This window comes from Myxocyprinus asiaticus, chromosome 3 (assembly GCF_019703515.2).
Source record: "Myxocyprinus asiaticus isolate MX2 ecotype Aquarium Trade chromosome 3, UBuf_Myxa_2, whole genome shotgun sequence".
Taxonomy (NCBI): Eukaryota; Metazoa; Chordata; class Actinopteri; order Cypriniformes; family Catostomidae; genus Myxocyprinus; species Myxocyprinus asiaticus.
In genome coordinates this window covers 62,388,857-62,407,249 of record NC_059346.1, presented here as the reverse complement: position 1 = coordinate 62,407,249, position 18,393 = coordinate 62,388,857, and the positions used below count along the sequence as shown (strand labels likewise).

Below are 18,393 nucleotides of genomic sequence, written 5' to 3'. Positions count from 1 at the left end.
GTGTTGTCATGAGGGGGGTTTCTGTTACATTCGCTGTGGTCATGTGCTGGATGTTGTGCTGAGACAATGTAACCAAAACCTGCCCAGCCGCTGGGCTGCAGACAAAGGGTCACAAAATTCCGCTGGACAATGATCTGACCAGTCAGGGACGTCAAAATAAAGAGGTCATCTTTCCATAAGCCTCAAACTTTCCTCAAACTTAAGAAGACTGCCATAAACAAACTCTTCTGGCACACAGTTACAGTAAAGCATACTAGACATGAAAAAACATGATGGAAAATTATGGTGGAGAAAATATCGTCTTGAAATAGATGGGAAATAGATCAGCCTATGCGTGTCTGTTGTGCATAGACGTGTTTTTGAGGCCAGGCAGTTGCAGAGTAGAGTGTAAGAGTGGGAACAGTCGCGGAACACAGACGATCGCCTCGCTGCACTTCAGATTATCGCCTTGCACCCGGCCCTGTCTCCAAGCATATTTCACACTGAGCATGAGCTTTAAGCTCTGCTGGATGTGTTTCACTGTCGCTTTGATAACCAATCAGGAAGCTACTGGTAAACTGCTTTCAGGCCAACCCTTACAAAAATGTAAGGATATAGCCACATCCTTTTGGGGGGGCAAGTTTGTCAAAACTCTAGATTTTTTGTAAGGGAAGAGAGAGAGTGCACGAGGAGGAAATATTGACAAAGACATATGCTGAAATTACAACATGATCACATGGGAAGTCAACAGGCTCTATTTTCATGAGTGATAATTGCTACGTGCAATGATCGTGCGCTACGTCTTATCCAATTTTCTTGAGAGCGCAAATTCTAAGCGGAAGTGTTTTCGCATTCTGTGGGTATATGCGCACAAACTCTGGGTGTATTGTATGTTTATGAAGTGCACTTATAAAAAACATGCACTTAAAAAAAATTTTTAAAAATAAATATATATATATACAGGTGCATCTCAATAAATTAGAATGTTGTGGAAAAGTTCATTTATTTCAGTAATTCAACTCAAATTGTGAAACTCGTGTATTAAATAAATTCAATGCACACAGACTGAAGTAGTTTAAGTCTTTTGTTCTTTTAATTGTGATGATTTTGGCTCACATTTAACAAAAACCCACCAATTCACTATCTCAAAAAATTAGAATATGGTGACATGCCAATCAGCTAATCAACTCAAAACACCTGCAAAGGTTTCCTGAGCCTTCAAAATGGTCTCTCAGTTTGGTTCACTAGGCTACACAATCATGGGGAAGACTGCTGATCTGACAGTTGTCCAGAAGACAATCATTGACACCCTTCACAAGGAGGGTAAGCCACAAACATTCATTGCCAAAGAAGCTGGCTGTTCACAGAGTGCTGTATCCAAGCATGTTAACAGAAAGTTGAGTGGAAGGAAAAAGTGTGGAAGAAAAAGATGCACAACCAACCGAGAGAACCGCAGCCTTACGATTGTCAAGCAAAATCAATTCAAGAATTTGGGTGAACTTCACAAGGAATGGACTGAGGCTGGGGTCAAGGCATCAAGAGCCTCCACACACAGACATGTCAAGGAATTTGGCTACAGTTGTCGTATTCCTCTTGTTAAGCCACTCCTGAGCCACAGACAACGTCAGAGGCGTCTTACCTGGGCTAAGGAGAAGAAGAACTGGACTGTTGCCCAGTGGTCCAAAGTCCTCTTTTCAGATGAGAGCAAGTTTTGTATTTCATTTGGAAACCAAGGTCCTAGAGTCTGGAGGAAGGGTGGAGAAGCTCATAGCCCAAGTTGCTTGAAGTCCAGTGTTAAGTTTCCACAGTCTGTGATGATTTGGGATGCAGTGTCATCTGCTGGTGTTGGTCCATTGTGTTTTTTGAAAACCAAAGTCACTGCACCCGTTTACCAAGAAATTTTGGAGCACTTCATGCTTCCTTCTGCTGACCAGCTTTTTAAAGATGCTGATTTCATTTTCCAGCAGGATTTGGCACCTGCCCACACTGCCAAAAGCACCAAAAGTTGGTTAAATGACCGTGGTGTTGGTGTGATTGACTGGCCAGCAAACTCACCAGACCTGAACCCCATAGAGAATCTATGGGGTATTGTCAAGAGGAAAATGAGAAACAAGAGACCAAAAAATGCAGATGAGCTGAAAGCCACTGTCAAAGAAACCTGGGCTTCCACACCACCTCAGCAGTGCCACAAACAGATCACCTCCATGCCACGCCAAACTGAGGCAGTAATTAAAGCAAAAGGAGCCCCTACCAAGTATTGAGTACATATACAGTAAATGAACATACTTTCCAGAAGGCCAACAATTCACTAAAAATGTTTTTTTTTATTGGTCTTATGATGTATTCTAATTTTTTGAGATCGTGAATTGGTGGGTTTTTGTTAAATGTGAGCCAAAATCATCACAATTAAAAGAACCAAAGACTTAAACTACTTCAGTCTGTGTGCATTGAATTTATTTAATACACGAGTTTCACAATTTGAGTTGAATTACTGAAATAAATGAACTTTTCCACGACATTCTAATTTATTGAGATGCACCTGTATATAATTCTATTATATGTACTATGATACTATTCTTCTGATGCAATTGAAACTTTGTAATGCAGCACTTTTTGTACTACTGTCTCCTTAAGATGAATCGCTTATGTTTTATTCCTCTTTTGTAAGTCGCTTTGGATAAAAGCATCTGCCAAATGAATTTTTATTTTTCGCAAAGCACATTTTGCTATTTTCCAGAAAAACAGGTCATTGCGCTAAGACGTTTCAAAAGCACGTCTGTTTTCAGCGCAAAATCTAAATTCAGTCATGTCCAAACTATGAAAATATAGTGGAACATCAAATTATGTCCCTGACAATCACAGTTATCTGTTTTATGAAACAAAAATGTATGAGATTTGTGTTAAACTATCTATAGGTCATGGTTTATTTTTCAATAACTATTTTTACTATTATGTTATATTTACAATTGTATTAATGATATAATTTGTATTGGTATTTTTCCACCTGTTGTCATAGAGTGATTTTTAAGTAACTGCAAAAGGGGCCGGTGGAAGAAGTTAGAGAGGGTAAAAGGTTTAGATTTGATATGATTTATTTTTTGGCCACTTCATTATTAGTGGCCAAGTATGGAAGCTGCGAAGCCCCTAACGTATCTGTTAGTGTTCTTCTCATTATTAATCTTCTGCTGAAAGTCTATTGCAGCCAGTAGAATCGTTCATAGATATACAGTTCGTGTGGAGTGCTCACATATTGCGAGCCACTCTGAGAGCTAAAAACAGTAGCGTGTGGTATGTGTGTGTGACACAATAGAGCACCGTTCGTTTAGTGGAGTACGCTGTGCATGAAGACAATATTTTTATTTATTAAACACAGCCTTTTGAGATTAACAAACCTATCGTATAGACTTTAAATAAAATGCACAAGTCATATGGACTACTTTAATGGTGCTTTTATAGTTCTTCTATTCCATTTTTTAAGCTTGATGGTAACGACCAAGACTAACACACAGTATCGGATTTGGATGGGGCTCGTCGGACCGATACCCGATCCAGTTAAAAACGTCAGTATCAGAGCCGATGTATGTGAATAAAAGTCTTACATTTTCATACAAGACAAGCTGTTCAATGTTACAGGATTTCATCATTTTGTTTGAATTCGAACTATCAAACTATCATGAGACAATTGTTTTGGTCCTGCATGGAAACCAGGAAGTAATCGCGTTCACAAACAATGGTGACCACTATTTGGGGTTTGCATTTTAAGATTACATTTTTACTCCACTGAGTAGGGTTGGGGTTTGGGTATAGAGTTCATAAAATATTAGTGCCCGACCGAGATATATTTGTTTACAGAGCTGACTCTGAGCTGACGGTGGTTCTGCAGACGGCGGAGTTAAACGGTGCGGATTTGAGCGGTCTCTTCTCGTTAAATTGCTAACTAGTTTGGACCTTCTAACTAGGTACATTACGAAAATGATACCATCATTTTATATAACTAATATAATGTTAACCCTGTCCCTGACAACCATGTCACTCATGTTTATCACATCGTTTTGCTGTTAGCCAGCTATAATTTGTCAGTGCAGTCAGTAATGTAGCAGATTGAAATGTAACATCAGAGCATCTATTTGCAGCTCAGCAGACAACGGTGCAGTGGTGGATTGTGTGTGGTGAGTGCTGATTTCACGCTGTTACCTAGTTGGTGAGACACAATGCTGGAAAGTAAATAAAGTCCATCTTTTACTCACCGTAGCAACGAGCTTACAGCTAACTAGCTATCCATGTAGCTACTTTCATACCTTGTCAGCATGTAAACATGTATTCACTGTATAACTGTTTTGTTCAGGATTCACAGTTTGGTACCCCCTTCAACTGAACAATTCCAGTTGTTGCATTTATAGAATGTAATATTTAAAAGTCTGGTTTTCCAGACATTAAAATAGGATAGGTAATAAAAGTAGATTTAATAAATAGTATATTTGCCCTGTGTAAATAATAATATATAGGAACTGTATCTAAAATAAATGAGGGGTGATAAATACTAATACAACTGGCTGGAAAAATAGACATTTATTAATTTTAATATCCTATATATATATTTTGAATGTGTTGAAACTTGACACCGGGCGACGCACCCTAAAAACGGCACCGTTAGAACAGTTTCATGCTGAAGAGCCACTTAAAAGTATGGGTTTTTTTCTCTCTCGTAAATGTAAATGAGTGTAAATGCCAACACCATCATACATGTCGAAAGGACTGATGCCTGTCAACCAAAACATGAGCTCATTGATGTCATTAAATGAGTCTGCTTTTTTATTCCATCAGTTACTCCTGGTCGGAGGCTGCCGTAAATATTTAGTAAAAAGGTTACGTTCTACCTAAGTTTAATGGTGCAATGCTTAAATATTTAGTAGAGCATACATTCTGACTTAGTGCCCATTTACGCCACAACTAGGCTAAGCTGTTACGTATATATAGCTGGTGCAACCGGCCCCTGATGATTATTTAGCTATTTTATTTGTATTTATTCTTTATTTAAATGGTCAGCATTTGACTGTTACTAAACAGTAATATTGATGTTTATTTAGCTAATATTTTATTTGTATTTATTCTTTATTTTAATGGTCAGCATTTGACTGATACGAAACATACAGTACTAATTTTTATTTAGCTATTTATTTTATTTGAATTTACTCTTTATTTTAATGGTTAGCATTTGACTGATACTAAACATATAGTACTGATGTTTATTTAGCTATTTATTGTATTTTTATTCTTTAAATGGTCAGCAATTGACTTATACTAAACATACAGTACTTATGTTAATTAAGCTATTTAGTGTATTTTTATTTATTCTTTATTTTCTCAGTGTTAATTTCTAGAATTTGTTGACAATGTATAATAATAATGTCAAAAGTTCTTTGATAAAAATATTTGTTTAAGAAAGCAGCCTTCTGAGTACCTTTGCATAGTCATATCGGTGCAAAATCGGTGCACAATCCAAACAGAAAGGTCTGTTTTCATTCCAGCTCAAAAATTAGCTATATCAGCCACCATTAGGGATGTCAATGATTAACTGTTAATCAGTTAATTGCCGTTAAGAATTTAACTGATTAAAAATGTATTAACTGACAATGTATGTTATCTGTACCATTTCTCCGCAGCACACATGGCCTGTGTTAACTTTTATACCACACGAGGGCGTACTTCACAATTGCAGTTGAGAAAAACTACTGGCGTGCAATAAAGAAAACCCCACTAACTGGTGGAAAGCGAACGCGGAAGGATTCCCGAGGCTGGCCAAGTTGGCCAGGCAATATTTGTGCATCCCAGGGACATCGGTGCCATCAGAGAGGGTGTTTTCTACAGCTGGACTTACAGTGAATAGACTGCGCGCACGACTCACCCCTGAACACGTAGATATGCTCATTTTTCTAAATAAAATCCAGTAGGCCTTGGTCTTAAATATGTTGTGGTGAGTTTAAGAGTATTTTACCGCACCCACAACTCAATCCTGCCCGTGTAGATATGTTAATTTTCTTAAATACAAACCAGTAGGATTTCAGTTTATTGTGGAGAGGTCTTTTTTATTTTCCTTTTATACAGCATTTTATGTTTATTTAAAAAACGGGTTTGGTTTGGTCTGCCTTTGCTAGTCTAGAAATGACAGTAGTTGTGCCCCATTTGACATTGTTTTTTTGGCTGCGCCATTTGTTGAATTAGGACAGGTGTAAATGAGCAGCCGTTTCGAGCGAGAGCCTTACTGTTTTATTATTTTGTTTGTTTAAATAGTTTGTGCTTAATATTGTTTCACATAACTAATGTGCCACTATTATTGTTTTAATAAATAATTAGAAAAAGACGTGCATTTTGTATCTTATTAATTATTAATGATTAACCGATTGATTGTTAACATGTTCAAATATCGGTTAAGGAAAATGCACGAAATCTGCAACCCTAGTTACCATATCGGTAATCGGTGAATTTTCCTTCTCTAAAATCGGTATTGGCCTCAAAAATCCCATATCGGTTGGGCTCTATAAAATATGCATTTCTCTATACTGTATTAAAGCATTTACAACTAAAAATAACTTACATAGCATAGCAGTTTATACACACAACAGTAGGAGTGGGCGTTATGACCAAAATATTATCAGAAATTTGACAGAATGAGTAATATTAAATAACAGTTAATGGTATAATTCACAATATATTATTGCTGAAAATTCAAAGAAAAAAGTTGTACGCATGTGTAAATATTCTATACTCAGATTCAAATCAAACTACATGCTCAAAACCCACCCACAAAGCTACACTCGAGCATATGCATTATCTAATACCCAAGCCTCCCAACCAGCCATCTCCTACACTATAAAAAAACAGACGAACACCAACCATTAATACAAGAGCCAACAAGAATGAGAGAAAAAAACACAAAGCCTTCATTATTTGCATTTACATTGGACTCGTTCCCCAAGGGAAATGCAAGCCGTTTTCTGCTGATTAGCAAAACAACACTGCCAAATTACCCAAGCGCCTTGAACGTTACATTTATTAGGAACGCTACAGGTTCAGGCCAAGAGTTTTTGTGCTGCCATCAGCAGAGTTATAAGGTGCCTGCTCTAATGGGCAGGGACGCAGTAACGTTTAATAAGTGGCAAAACAAATCATTCAAATTAGCACTTGACATGAATGACACCGGCAAGAGGTTTATGTTGCAATTTGCCTGCGTTTTGGATAAGCGGACAACACGGGAAAATACGGCTGTGAAAGACCCATACAACTAAATAAGAACAACACAATTAAGATTGTACATAGAAAAAAACAATCCACACAGCATATGCAGAAAGGCACACGCACACACATATGGATGTACGCACATTAAGCTTTGACTTCAGTATGTGTCGGGAGATTGATAGCAGGAAAAAATTTTGACTGTAGCAGTTTATGAGAATGATGTGTTCCATGTCTTTTCTTCTGAAGTTAAGGTCAGTCCAAAAGGAAAACACACATTTCTCAAATAAATATGTGATATCAACAAAACTGTATATACATACAGCAGATATCTCAGCATTTTACACAAAAAACAAATGTAAAATCATTAAAACTGAGAGTGAAAAAGTCAAGAGCAGATCACCTGTGGTTCCTAACTGTATCACTTTGGCAAACAAAAGTAATATGTTAAAAAGTTAGTTGCAGGTATTAGTCAAACATAACATAATTTTCAGTTGAACACAATGAATTGTTTCCTGAAGGAACCAATTTTTTCCTACATTACTATGCAATGGGAACCATTCAATGCCGAATTACTGTTTTGAAGAGATGACAGGGCTAAACCTTTCCTATGTCCAGATAAAAACACACACACAAAAGGTGCACATTAATTATTTTTTATTTTAATTTTATTTTTTTGTTGGGCAATAAGACACCTTTACACTGACACCTATTGGTGTGGCCAGCATCACGCAAAAACAAAAGTTTTCTGTTGCCAATCACTGTAGAAATACTCTATTCATGGGCGTAAATATTTCCCATGATTAACTTATTCCAGAGCTGAAACTCTCTGATAAAGAGGGGATTACTCAGATAACGTAGGTAGTATTTTTATTTAATTATTTATGTATTTTTAGGGTACATTTTTAATTGAATAAAAGTTAACCTTTGGCAAAATAATCACAATTATTTGTCTTATGATATCAATACTTATATAAGGAATTATTTATTGTAATACAGGTTTAGCCTTGTTTATTGTTTGCTCAGGTAACTTTGGATTAACACTGAAGTAGGTGGTGATGGATAAGCATCACTTGCATATTCATAACTAATAAAAGAGCAGTTTTGTTTGTAAGGGGTGGAACACCAAACTGTTACAAAGACCATCTTTCACACAAATAATTAGCTATGTAAAGATGGTGACTGAGGGTAAGTATACACTGGATGGTAATGCAATACACCAGGGGTTTTCAAACTGGGGGCCGTTAGGGGGTCCGCAGAGAATAATAAACAAAAATGTGTGTGTAAAATGTACAAAAAAAATTATTAAATAAAAAATCTGCATATATGTTTGTGAAAAAAAATATTTCATGAACATTAAGCTTGCTCAGTGGGGATTGTAAGGCCATATTCTCAGTAAAGCTGCTTTGGAATAATTTTTTTATTGTGAAAGCACTATACAAATATGTTTACATACAAGCATTTATAGTGAAAATAAGATGGAAAAAACTATAAACTTTGTACAAAATAAATATTTTGAGAATTTTTTTATAACAATTTATTTTAAAAAATGTCCCTCGCAAGGGATTACACAACAAGGGGACTTTCTAACTAGGTACATTACGAAAATATCAATTTAACAAATTATATTTTATCATTACTTTTTCATCATTTTGGTCACATTTTAGCTCTTTAAAAACCTTCAAATCCATGTGCTCCATCAAAATATATGATATCTAGAAATTGCATAAATGTATTGTGGTGGAACGACCTGCCCCTCACTCTCATCATCATCGCCCCGCCTCTGAGGGACGTCCTTCATCACCACAGCCATTAAAATGTAGAGCGCGCCTCTCCTACTGGAGCCGGCTTTTATCTCCTTGTGTGCACACACGTGCGTTCACGCAGGTCCAGAAACAGAGCGGGAAGGATCTGGCATGAATTAGATGCACCATGGACTAGAGTATGCGGCTGATGGGCCTGGACTATCCCATGGGCACTCCCCACTCCACATCACTAAGCCCCTTTTTACCGCCTGGTTGCCAGATTACCCCTTTCTTTTAGACACTATTTCCCCATAGGACACATTATTTCCCCTTTTCTGTTATTATTATTTCAAATAAACACCTCTCTGAGGCCTGACGCCACACCCACTGTCTGATTCTTGCTCACCCCACCACAGTATATATAAATATATAGAGTGTGTGTGTGTGTGTGTGTGTGTGTGTGTGTGTGTGTGTGTGTGTATATATATATATATACACACTATATTGCCAAAAGTATTCGCTCATCTGCCTTTAGACGCATATGAACTTAAGTGACATCCCATTCTTAATCCATAGGGTTTAATATGACGTCGGCCCACCTTTTGCAGCTATAACAGCTTCAACTCTTCTGGGAAGGCTTTCCACAAGGTTTAGGAGTGTGTTTATGGGAATTTTTGACCATTCTTCCAGAAGCGCATTTGTGAGGTCAGACACTGATGTTGGACGAGAAGGCCTGGCTCGGAGTCTTCGCTCTAATTCATCCCAAAGGTGCTCTATCGGGTTGAGGTCAGGACTCTGTGCAGGCCAGTCAAGTCTTCCACACCAAACTCGCTCATCCATGTCTTTATGGACCTTGCTTTGTGCACTGGTGCGCAGTCAAGTTGGAACAGGAAGGGGCCATCCCCAAACTGTTCCCACAAAGTTGGGAGCATGGAATTGTCCAAAATCTCTTGGTATGCTGAAGCATTCAGAGTTCCTTTCACTGGAACTAAGAGGCCAAGCCCAGCTCCTGAAAAACAACCCCACACCATAATCCCCCCTCCACCAAACTTCACAGTTGGCACAATGCAGTCAGACAAGTACCATCAGATTGCCAGATGGAGAAGCGTGATTCGTCACTCCAGAGAACGCGTCTCCACTGCTCTAGAGTCCAGTGGCGGCGTGCTTTACACCACTGCATCCGACGCTTTGCATTGCACTTGGTGATGTATGGCCTCTCGGCCATGGAAACCCATTCCATGAAGCTCTCTACGCACTGTTCTTGAGCTAATCTGAAGGCCACATGAACTTTGGAGGTCTGTAGCGATTGACTCTGCAGAAAGTTGGCGACCTCTGCGCACTATGCGCCTCAACATCCGCTGACCCCGCTCTGTCATTTTACGTGGCCTACCACTTCGTGGCTGAGTTGCTGTCATTCCCAATCGCTTCCACTTTTTTTATAATACCACTGACAGTTGACTGTGGAATATTTAGTAGCGAGGAAATTTCACGACTGGACTTGTTGCACAGGTGGCATCCTATCACAGTACCACGCTGGAATTCACTGAGCTCCTGAGAGCGGCCCATTCTTCCACAAATGTTTGTAGAAGCAGTCTGCATGCCTAGGTGCTTCATTTTATACACCTGTGGCCATGGAAGTGGTTGGAACACCTGAATTCAATTATTTGGATGGGTGAGCGAATACTTTTGGCAATATAGTGTATATATATATATATATATATATATATATATATACATACACACACACACATTGATTTGAAGAACACATAATACTGTCTCTTTAAGAATACCGGAAGCCAAATACCGTTATTTTGGTTGAGTGCACATTAATGACAGAGAAGAGTCGAAAGACATTCTTTAGCACATCCATGCTATGTTATTTTTTGTTGTTTTTTTAGCAACAACTTATTGTAAAAAACAGAAAGGGTTTTAAAAGTTAAATTATTCAATGACAAATGGATTGGGTTAATCTCGTCTTTGGATACACATTACACGGAACGAGCCAAATAAAACTTTTACTCTCAACACACAGTAAAAGTATCTCGGTGCTGAACTTCTTCGCCACTATACTATTTAATGACAGGTGAGTGAAATCTGAAAATTTACCAGCCAGTGGAAAATCACAGGCATAGTGTGACATTTGTTTGCATATGCAAGTGATTTGCTCACATTGTAGAGGGTTTCCGCACAGAGTAAGAGACTGATCTTGTGATTTTAAGAATGAAGATAATTTAAATGAAGATTGCTTGCATCAAAAAAATATTTTTACCCAGTCCTACTCAGGTGACTTAAACGAAAAATATCTGAGAACTCTTTTAAATGTATCTTCAATGTATCTTCAATGTATCTCAACTTCCAGATGTTTTTTCTAAAATTCCTTCTGAGAAATAAAAATCAAAACAAAAGAAACTTTAATTTTATAGCATTATGCTCTTATGGTACGATGTTTACATTATTGTGGATTCTTGCAAAAATGAATGTGGACAGCATGGCTTAGACATATTTTCTTCGAAGAATTTGATGAGACAAGATGAAATTTGGTATCTTGGCAAATCTGAGCACAATATGAGACATTGTTGAGATCTCTTCTGAAACTCTTTAGGAGACACATGAGATTACTGGGGTCTTTATCTCAGGAGAAAAAATATCCATTCCAGCTGCCACTGTGCACAGTCATATTCACTGGCATATTACTCTGCGTTACACACTTTTTTCGCATTGCGTCTCGCGCCATGAGTATAGAGTTTTTGAGACATATTCTCAAGTTAAGTTATAGTTCTCAGGACACCTGTGTTCTCTTACATTTAGTTCCACACTGGTCCAATATCTGTCTGAAGAATGGGACCACAGGGTACTAGTGAAAATTACAATGTGAGGCCCCTTTTTTGGCATGTTTGCATTTCTGGATGCCAACAGATGTAAAATGTTTTGAAGTAAAAAAAAAAAAAATAAAAAAATAAAAAAAAAAAAAAAAGAGTCATGCAATCATGATTTCACTTCCGAGTACTCGGGGCACTCAAGCACATCTCTGTTGTGAACCAGGTTCCAATTCTTATTATGCAGAAAAGATGTCACCCTCCAGACTTGCTTGTCACACATGTGCCGAGGTGTTAAAGGTGGCAATCTCTGAGTATGCCATCAACCTCTGCTCAGCATCCACCCATTCAGACAGCTTCATCTGTCTCGCATTAACACTCATGTCTCATTGTATTCTCAACTGTTCTAAATAGGTGCAGCTGATGATATGTCATGTGATGTCATATGAGCCAACCCATTTCACAGGCACTCCTGAAAGATGAAAACTTCTCATTCAAATGATGCATAATTTAATAAACAAAGCCATCCTGGAGTTCTTTTTTGATAAAAAAGACACTTAATAATTGTTGGAAGAGTTACAAAGATACAGATCAGGACTTATGAAGTGCTTGAAGATACGAGAAAGTACAATACACAGGCAACAACAGCACAAGTTTTCAAAAGAAATAGCCGAGCTTGAGTCACTTTCTGATCAAATAAAGACTTGTGGTTTCAAATGAGATGTCAGCATCTCAACAGGCCATCAGGATTTCTCGCTGAGCAATCTACATTTCGAGGAACTGCAACTTCACCAGCACCTGCATGTAGTCATGTTTCCAAAACCAGAGCAGATTAAGTTGTCCTTGTGTCTATAATACTGCATTAATACTGGGGACGATGATACTGGATTAATACAATCAACACTGACAATGATTAATCATTCATTGGGTTGTCTCCAGTGGTTCTGGTTGAAAAGTTGTGCCAATCACAGTGAAGTAAAGGGGATAAACACATAGTAGTGACTTAAGAGAGAAACTCCTACAATTCCACAGTACAAATCTCCCTCTTGAATATGACTTATGGTAAACAGGGATTTCTGCAATCATCTGTGACGTCTGCGGACATAGCTGTGAGAGGGTTCAAATCTCTACAGCAGCATAAAGCACATGCACATTCCCAATGCAACTTCCATTGCCTTACATACAGTATAATCTATCCTAAATTCTTGTGCATTATGGAATTTTTTGGTCTGAAACCAAATCAAGTCACTGTGAGAAGATATGGTACTGCCCTTTTTTTTTTTTTTTTTATAATTCTAAACTTCTAGTATTTATTGATGAGCAGAACCGAATAGCTCTATTCCATAACTATGCCTAATCCAGGATTACTTATCATTCAGGGCTGTACAGTGCAACAGTTTTGCTCACATTTGCAATTACAAATTATGACGTAACGACAGATTTCCTCTTAAGAGAAGTGTTGCAAAAAAGCACATGTACAATTATTCTGATGTCTGCTTTGCATTTGCCAAATATCGAGCGCTCAAACTTTTTTGGGCTGCCGTGGATGCATTGTCCGTGTAGTGAAAATTTAGGCACTTAAAGCAACAGCTGCGCACAGGACACGAACGGTGAACGGAAGTAAACTGATCAACCCCCATAACCCCGAAATACAAAAACCACTAAGAAAAAGTCATTTAAAACAACGAGTGTCGAGCAGTCCTGTCGTATATTCAGTCTAGCAAAGTTATGGCAACTTTACAATAACTGTGACTTGTTTGTGCAATTTACTTTGGTTTTGACAATAATTAATGTACAATCCTTGTATGAGCGCTTGTTACTGTATCTCTAATATGTAAACTGTGCAAAGCATTTGTCAAGTAAGATTAAGGAGTATCGGCCCAAAAATCAAACCACTGTAACCTTTACGTCATTAGCAATGGAACTGGTGGGAGGATGGCCATCAGGATTTCTCGCTGAACAATTTACATTTAGAGGAATTCCAACTCCACCAGTACCCACATGTAGTCATGTTTCCAAAACCACAACAGATTACATTTTCCCTCAGTTAGTTGGGGACGATGATACTGCATTAATACAGAGAACACACCAACAATGATACTGTAAATCATTATTTGTGTCGTTCCCAGTGGTTCTAGTTAAGAAGTTGTGCCAATAACAGAATCAACTCAAAGTAATTAATTAAAAGAGAAGAAAGGTGAAGAGGCGTAAGAGGGTGGAGCTTCTGGAATGACATAACTGGTGGACTTGACATGACAGAGGTGAGAGACTTAGACCAAGGTAGAGCGGGTTCCCAGGAGGCTGTGGCCCCTAAAGCAGATGAGTTGGCCTGTTGTGTTGGCCTCCGTCTCCTTGGCAGGGGGGTCTTGTCAGCTCAAAGCAGGGGTGCCCTTTGAAGCCATGACAGCAAACAATGCTGGGTCAGGGAGAGGAATAGCAGATGGCTTTGGGGTTTCTGAAGGCCAGAGTCACACACCGGCAGGGTCAACCTCCCTCTGTGATTTACTCCCATGTTCCAGAGCTTCAACCCACAGTACTCTCATATTTATGAACAGACCTAAAGATTCCATATTTTATCAGCCCAAAATCCTATAGGCTCTTCATTAAAATGGACAGTGGGAAGCGGTAACGAAGAGTGGGTCAGAAGAGACAGAGTGACCCAAATGGGTGACCCAAAGTAGGCAGAGGTGTTTCAACTAATTTGCCAAAGATCAACATCATTCTTGGATCAGACCTGAGGTAATGAATGCATTCTTCATGGATCTCAAAATAAGTTGTGGACAACTGATTGTAACTGTTATTCTTCTCAGTGGTGCAACACCACTCATAACACAAACCTTACGACCAGGAGTGAGTTGACCATGATTGACATAACCCAAAGGCTTACCTACCTCAGATCAGATTTAAAAAAGTCAGCTTTATCCAGTTAGCCACCACCAATTCATAGACAAGATGACTAGCATGCATACAAACAAATGAATAAGAAAGAGCACAATGGCATCACTGGGTCACTGTACACTGGGATTCTTGTCCGTACACATCTAACCAATGCTGGTGACGGAGATAAACTATTGAAAAGAGCTCTGTAAAGTTGAGCTTCCAAATCAGTGGGTGGCAAGTTAAACCCTTAATTTCACATGCAGGCTTATTCAATCTACAAGTGGCCAGTACTGAAATACTGACCAAAGCACATGCTCATTCATTTCCACAATAGGCCAGGAACTGGGTTTGAACACAACCTTGTTTCCATTGGAACGTCCCTCAAGGCCTTTTTCTGGGTGGATGACTTCAAAACAAGACCTACTAAGTCCACTAGAGACTTACTGAAATTTCTGGCCTTAAGTGGGGAAGACGTTAGTATCAGACTACTGCCCAAACCAAGGCGAGAGCAACCTCAAGACGGCAGAGCATGTGAACTGGCATTATGATGCCAACCGCTGTAGCGAATTTAAATAGCAGCTGCATCCTTCTCTCTGTTTCCTTTGGCTTCGTTTAAGAATTTAAAAAGAAGAAGAGAACGATACAGCAAGATTCGAGCTGGGATTTGCTGTGTGCCATGCTGACCAGGCACATTTCACTCTCCAACTTTGATTGAATTACAATTTGTTCTGTGCTAAAACAGTTAAACCAAATTGAAGATTTGAAAATCGAGGAGTTCCAAAGTCAATATGATTCCATGCGTAATACTGTTTTGTCTGGCAGGAGAGGAGCATCTAAATACAAATGCTTCAGAAACAGCCAGGAATTAGAAACATCTAGTAACAGTAAATATTTGAAGGTACTAACTCACACACTCACACATTATTTAATACACCAAGGATGCAACAGAGATACAAAAACGCATTGAAGAAACTTGTTTTCAGAACATTATGGAAAAATGTATGAATAAAAACAATGAGACTAGTAAGAAATCAATCACTAATAAAATCACGATCTGTGCTAATACTGTCAATGAAATTACTGAGGAAAATGTTAATGTAACGCACATAATGCAATATCCTAAACTGTCTAAATGAGAGAAATTCACGACAGAGTAACATCACAAAAGGAGTTAATACTTCTGTATGTTTATTATATGCTATTATTTTAGGATCTCGGGGATGCATTTCCCAAAAGCATTATAAGCCTAAATAGATCGTAGAAATTATCATACAAATCATCTTAGAATTATCGGCTATTTCCCAAAACCATTGTAACTGAAGTAGTCCTTTAAAATAGTGGTAAATCATAGGGCACTTAAGAGCATCTTAAGGACACAGACTTATGCAGGGCAATCGTGAAATTACACTATATACAATTTAATACAGTAAATGTTGAGATTCTTACAATTTATGCAGTAGTAGAGGTGACAAAAGGTGACAAAATATACTTTTATTTTACATTTTGTTTATTTTTACTTATAATTATAGGTCTACTTTCAAATAAATTTTATATTTTAAATTATGCTATATAATGTAAAATAATATATAATTATGGCATTTACTATAAATGCATAAAATAGATAAAGGAATAAATTAATAACTGGCTAAATCTATACATTACCTACACAGATATGTGTGCACGACAACGTGGTTGGTATAAAGGGGGAGTATGAATTTTGTACTACATATTACATTCAGAGAAAATAGAGATGTTACATTTAAGGGGAAAATTGTCTCTCTTGGCTTGTCAAAATGTCTTCCCACCTCCCTCCTCTTCTATAACCTTCTCATATTCCTCTCTGACTACCAAAGGTACTGTCGCCACACAGCAGCAATGAAGAGCAGATCACCACTCGATCGGGGAATGTTTGTACAAGTACTTTATGTAAGTGCTTCTACTGCCCTACTGTGCACTTGCAATAGGCGTATTGCCAACATGGTAAACCTTGTTATATTCAATATTCTTGTCATTGCCTTGCCAGTGGATAACCGCTGTCCATTAACATATATCTCACTGACCCTGGGAGCTTGCACCTCGACCCATAGATTAATTTGTGAAAACGAAACACTGCAAATGCACATATGATGAATGTTGTGAAGTGATTGTGTAAAAATAGATCATTTTGCACAAAATGATTATAAAACTATATTTAATTTTTTAATATATTTCTCAGCGAGGTAAATTACAAATATTTATAAAGGTACACGTAAAGCTGTAATCAAATTACAATGATGAGCGACACGATACGGTCACATTTCAGCATTTCAGCACTTCAAGTGAATCGTTGCATGTTCATGTTAAGTGCAGTTTAAACACACATAAAAATGGCAAGAAAGCTTGTAACTTTGCAAGCAGAGAACATTTTTAAGAGCTAAGATTGATTGTTATCGCAAAATGAGGCCCACGATTTTAGGACAGTTTCCTCATGTTGTTTAACCTTACATTATAAACATATTAATCTTTTAATATGTTTGATACATGTTTAAATATTTGATACATGATACATGTTTTTGACATTTTGCACATTATCATCAACTAAAATATGTTATTTTTATGGTCTAAACTTTGTTCAGGATTTTATCTTACCAAGCTCAGATGATATGACAACCACCTATATTACTTTGCACATTACACACTTCATTATGTGGCCTATAGTCTTTATAATATAGTGTAAGCCTGGATACATAATAAAGCTTAACAAGTGAGAAGGCACATTTAAAATAATACAACACAATAATAAAATGACTCACCTGTCCACATATCTTCGCATTGAGTCACTCAGTACGATGCCCTGTGCTGTGTGCCCAAATGCCGGCTGCCGCAGGAGCCGATAGTGCAGAGGCTCGCATTCATGACAGAGTGGACAGTCAGATTTAGACGTTAGCAGAGTGGCATCGATTTCCAAATGTTGCTCCATGGTAAAAAACTGTACCCCGTACACCTCCTCCTGCACGTCTAGCTTGATGGTTAGTGGTGTATCACAGAACAAATTGCTGGGACCCAGCGACAGGTTGTTGCCACCTACTGTCAGTAAGATGATATTGTGGATGGCAGGCAGAACTGTTTCCTCTGAGGAGGAGAAGGTTACCCACACCGTGAGCGAGTCTGGGACCACCGGATGAGCAAACTCCAACTGCAACATGCAGCCTTGCAGAGGGCAGGGAGGAGGGACCATGCCCAGATCCATGCCATTATGAGGACTCCATGTGCGGACACTGGGTTCACAGGCTTGCTCCACATCTGGTGGTCCTAAAAAGATGCATCAGTTACATTCGAATTTCAAAGCAAACATTTAGTTTAAGGTACACTGTCTCTTTGAACTGTGACCATATTTCAAAATCCATTTATCAGAAAAAGTTTTCTGTTTACAATACAGAAACCTCCCCCCAAAAAAACATGATGTAATGCTTTTGATCCTGAAGAACATGGGGAACCACAAATTTTGTCAATTTCCAACAATGAATAATAACTCCAAGCAATTGTTCTATTCTGTAAAACATTATGCTTAGCAAACAGATTCTCTTTCTGGTCGGATCTAAAGTATGACTCTTAAATTTGATTAATATGGTCACTTACTGGATGAGAAACAACATATTTTATTAAATGAGTATAGTGCTAAAAAAATTTCAGGGAACCTGACGTCATCAATAACGATAAAATAAGAAAAAGATCTTGTGTGGGATCCCAGTGGTAAACCA

General features: G+C 38.1%; 1 protein-coding gene across 1 annotated transcript in view; it reads right to left on the bottom strand.

Moving 5' to 3' along the window:
- The window catches only part of LOC127425911 (pappalysin-1-like), a 224,140-nt gene that overhangs the window by 150,828 nt on the left and 54,919 nt on the right, over positions 1 to 18,393 (bottom strand). The window contains exon 8 of the mRNA XM_051672227.1: positions 17,446 to 17,944. Coding sequence (XP_051528187.1) covers positions 17,446 to 17,944 — 499 coding nt within the window. The remainder of the gene's footprint in view (positions 1 to 17,445; positions 17,945 to 18,393) is intronic.